This window comes from Bombina bombina, chromosome 7, assembly GCF_027579735.1.
Source record: "Bombina bombina isolate aBomBom1 chromosome 7, aBomBom1.pri, whole genome shotgun sequence".
NCBI classification, from domain to species: Eukaryota; Metazoa; Chordata; class Amphibia; order Anura; family Bombinatoridae; genus Bombina; species Bombina bombina.
In genome coordinates this window covers 568,553,331-568,556,902 of record NC_069505.1, presented here as the reverse complement: position 1 = coordinate 568,556,902, position 3,572 = coordinate 568,553,331, and the positions used below count along the sequence as shown (strand labels likewise).

At 35.1% G+C, this 3,572-nt stretch overlaps 1 protein-coding gene across 1 annotated transcript; it reads left to right on the top strand.

Moving 5' to 3' along the window:
* Positions 1-827: 827 nt before the first annotated feature.
* LOC128636082 (olfactory receptor 5V1-like) lies at positions 828-1,757 on the top strand. The gene has a single exon (XM_053689147.1). The coding sequence runs from the start codon at positions 828-830 to the stop codon at positions 1,755-1,757; it is 930 nt and encodes a 309-aa protein (XP_053545122.1).
* The last annotated feature ends 1,815 nt before the right edge of the window (positions 1,758-3,572 follow it).

Here is a 3,572-nt window from a genome sequence, read left to right as displayed (position 1 = left end):
TACTGGTCCATTATTATCACATACTGCCTACTGGTTCATTATTATCATATACTGCCTACTGGTTCATTATTATCACATACTGCCTACTGGTTCATTATTATCACATACTGCCTACTGGTCCATTATTATCATATACTGCCTAATGTTTCATTATTATCACATACTGCCTACTGGTTCATTATTATCATATACTGCCTACTGGTTCATTATTATCACATACTGCCTACTGGTCCATTATTATCATATACTGCCTACTGGTTCATTATTATCATATACTGCCTACTGGTTCATTATTATTACATACTGCCTAATAGTTTATTATTATTACATACTGCCTACTTGTTCATTATTATCATATACTGCCTACTGGTTTATTATTATCATATACTGCCTACTGGTTCATTAGTATCACATACTGCCTACTGGTTCATTATTATCACATACTGCCTACTGGTTCATTATTATCACATACTGCCTACTGGTTCATTATTATCACATACTGCCTACTGGTTCATTATTATCACATACTGCCTACTGGTTCATTATTATCACATACTGCCTACTGGTTCATTATTATCATATACTGCCTACTGGTTCATTATTATCATATACTGCCTACTGGTTCATTAGTATCACATACTGCCTACTGGTTCATTATTATCACATACTGGTTCATTATTTTTTATACTTCCCTATTTACCCAATGTAAATTAAAATAAATAAATCTAATTTTGTATATTTTGTTGTGATACTAATCAACGATCAATATACCATCTTTTCTTCTAATAAGGTGAACATGATTTTTTAGAAAACAGCTATTTATAAAGATGGAGCCGGCAAATCAGACCATGGTGCTATTTTACATACTGAAGGGTATCTCTGATGTCCCTGAACTTCAGACTATGATCTTTCTTCTGGTTCTTCTCATATATATCATTACCCTTGGTGGAAATATGACTATTTTTCTGCTTATTTGCCTGGATAATCAATTGCACACACCTATGTATTTCTTTCTAGGAAATTTATCCATCCTGGACATGTGTTGTACAACTCTCACTCTACATAAGGTCCTTCTTAACTACATATCAGGGGATAAGAGTGTTTCTTTACCCGCTTGTATGACACAAATGTATTTCATTTCATCTATAACGGCTGATGAACTATTACTAATCACAGGCATGAGTTTTGATCGTTATGTTGCCATCTGTAACCCTTTGCATTATCATATGATCATGAACTGTAGACTATGTGGTCTGTTGGCGACCATCTGTTGGATACTTGGATTTATTGAAATTACTCCTTACATCATCCTGTTATTACGTTTTACTTGTTATACTACTAATGTTATAAACCACTTTTATTGTGATCTTGTTCCATTAATTAAAATGTCTTGCAGTGATACCACTGCTCTTGAACTTGTCATTCAGTTTGAGGGAACCTTGTTTGGCGTTTTGATCCCTTTTTCTTTTACCTTTATCTCCTACATTCTTATCATTGCTGCCATTTTGAGAATTCGCTCTAGCACCGGGAGACGTAAAGCCTTCTACACGTGTTCCTCACACCTCACAGTTGTCATTCTCCTATACACCACTCTCATCTGCCAGTACCTGAGGCCAACCTCTATGGACAGCTTGAATTATAACAAACTGTTTTCTTTTTTTAATGCAGCTGCCGTCCCCATTCTCAATCCCCTGATATACAGCTTAAAAAATAAAGATGTAATAGAAGCACTGAAACGGGGATTGAAGCTATTGTGAGAAATATACCAATACCAACATATGTATCTATTATTTGCTTTATATTATTTACAGCTCAATCTTTGGATTTTCTAGATTTAAAGGGTGAACAGACATTTTTGAAGGCTTAAAACAGTCCAGCATCAAAGTAAAACTATGCAGTCATTAGGAAAAGAGTCTTAACAAACCCCTTTAATTAACCTTTTACTGTCAATTTTCATTATTGTACAATCATTTTTTCATCACTGAGACACTTTAATGGACAGTAAATTTAACTTTCAGGATTCAGATAGAGCACGCAATTATATTTCCAATATACGTCTATTATCAAAACTTTGTTCTAGTTGGTGTGTGCAGCAGATTTCATTGGGGTGTACATTCAGGGATTCTTTTTTTAAATGACAAAAATACATGAAAAGAAAGGACATTAATTTTAATTCAAAATAACATATTAAATGAAGAACAAATAAAGATACAAACTCAACAAAAATGCCACAAAATACCAATATGTCCTAGCAGCGATAAGAAGGTACTCAAAAATTAGTAAATATATTTATAACCAGATAATTAAAACCCTCAACATGCAAACCTGAAGGAGTGGCTCCCAGCCCTGCCCACACAGGGAGCCCACTGCAGTGCACAAAGAGAGTAACTGCCTAGTTCACTGAGGGCCCAATTCTCAAAAACTCATGGCTTTAAAATAATACCTGAGTCACCTCATAATGCTGAAGGGCATCTTATAGAATCTTGCCAGACCAGAGAGCTTTAAAGAATCTGTCCCTAAGACTTTGGCAGCGTATTTGTGGCGAGCCTGATTCCCCTAAGTTTTCAAACCCTACAGACCGGCAAAAGTAGAATTTTGTGACGTAACATACGATCCGCCGGGCAAATTCCGACACAGATCGATGCTTACGTCATTACAGATGTTCCGATTGCAAATTCGACACTATCTGACTACTTTTGCTAGTTAACAAATAACTAGCAGGTACGCTCACCACTATTCCGGCCCAGCGTACCTGCTTTTCAATCCGCTGCCCTGGAGGCGGCGGATACCATAGGAATCAATTGAAGTCTGAAAGCAGCGAAAGCTGCCAGATATCCCATTGATTCCTATGGTAATGTTTACACCTAACACCCTAACATGTACCCCGAGTCTAAACATCCCAAATCTCCCGCCCCCCTACACCGCCGCTACCTACATTATACTTATTAACCCCTAATCTGCCGCCCCGCCACCACCGCCACCTACATTATACTTATTAACCCCTAATCTGCCGACCCCTACACCGCCGCCACCTACATTTTACTTATTAACCCCTAATCTGCCAATCCCTACACCGCCGCCACTATATTAAATTTATTAACCCCTAAACCTAAGTCTAACCCTCCCTAACTTAAATATAATTTAAATAAATCTAAATAAATATTCCTATCATTAAATAAATTATTCCTATTTAAAACTAAATACTTACCTATAAAATAAACCCTAAGATAGCTACAATATAACTAATAGTTACATTGTATCTAGCTTAGGGTTTATTTTTATTTTACAGGCAAGTTTGTATTTATTTTAACTAGATAGAATAGTTATTAAATAGTTATTAACTATTTAATAACTTCCTAGTTAAAATAAATACAAAAGTACCTGTAAAATAAAACCTAACCTAAGTTACACTAACACCTAACACTACACTATAATTAAATTAATTCCCTAAATTAAATACAATTAAATAAAATTATCTAAAGTACAAAAACCCCCCACTAAATTACAGAAAATAATAAACAAATTACAAGATTTTAAACTAATTACACCTAATCTAATCCCCCTAACCAAAA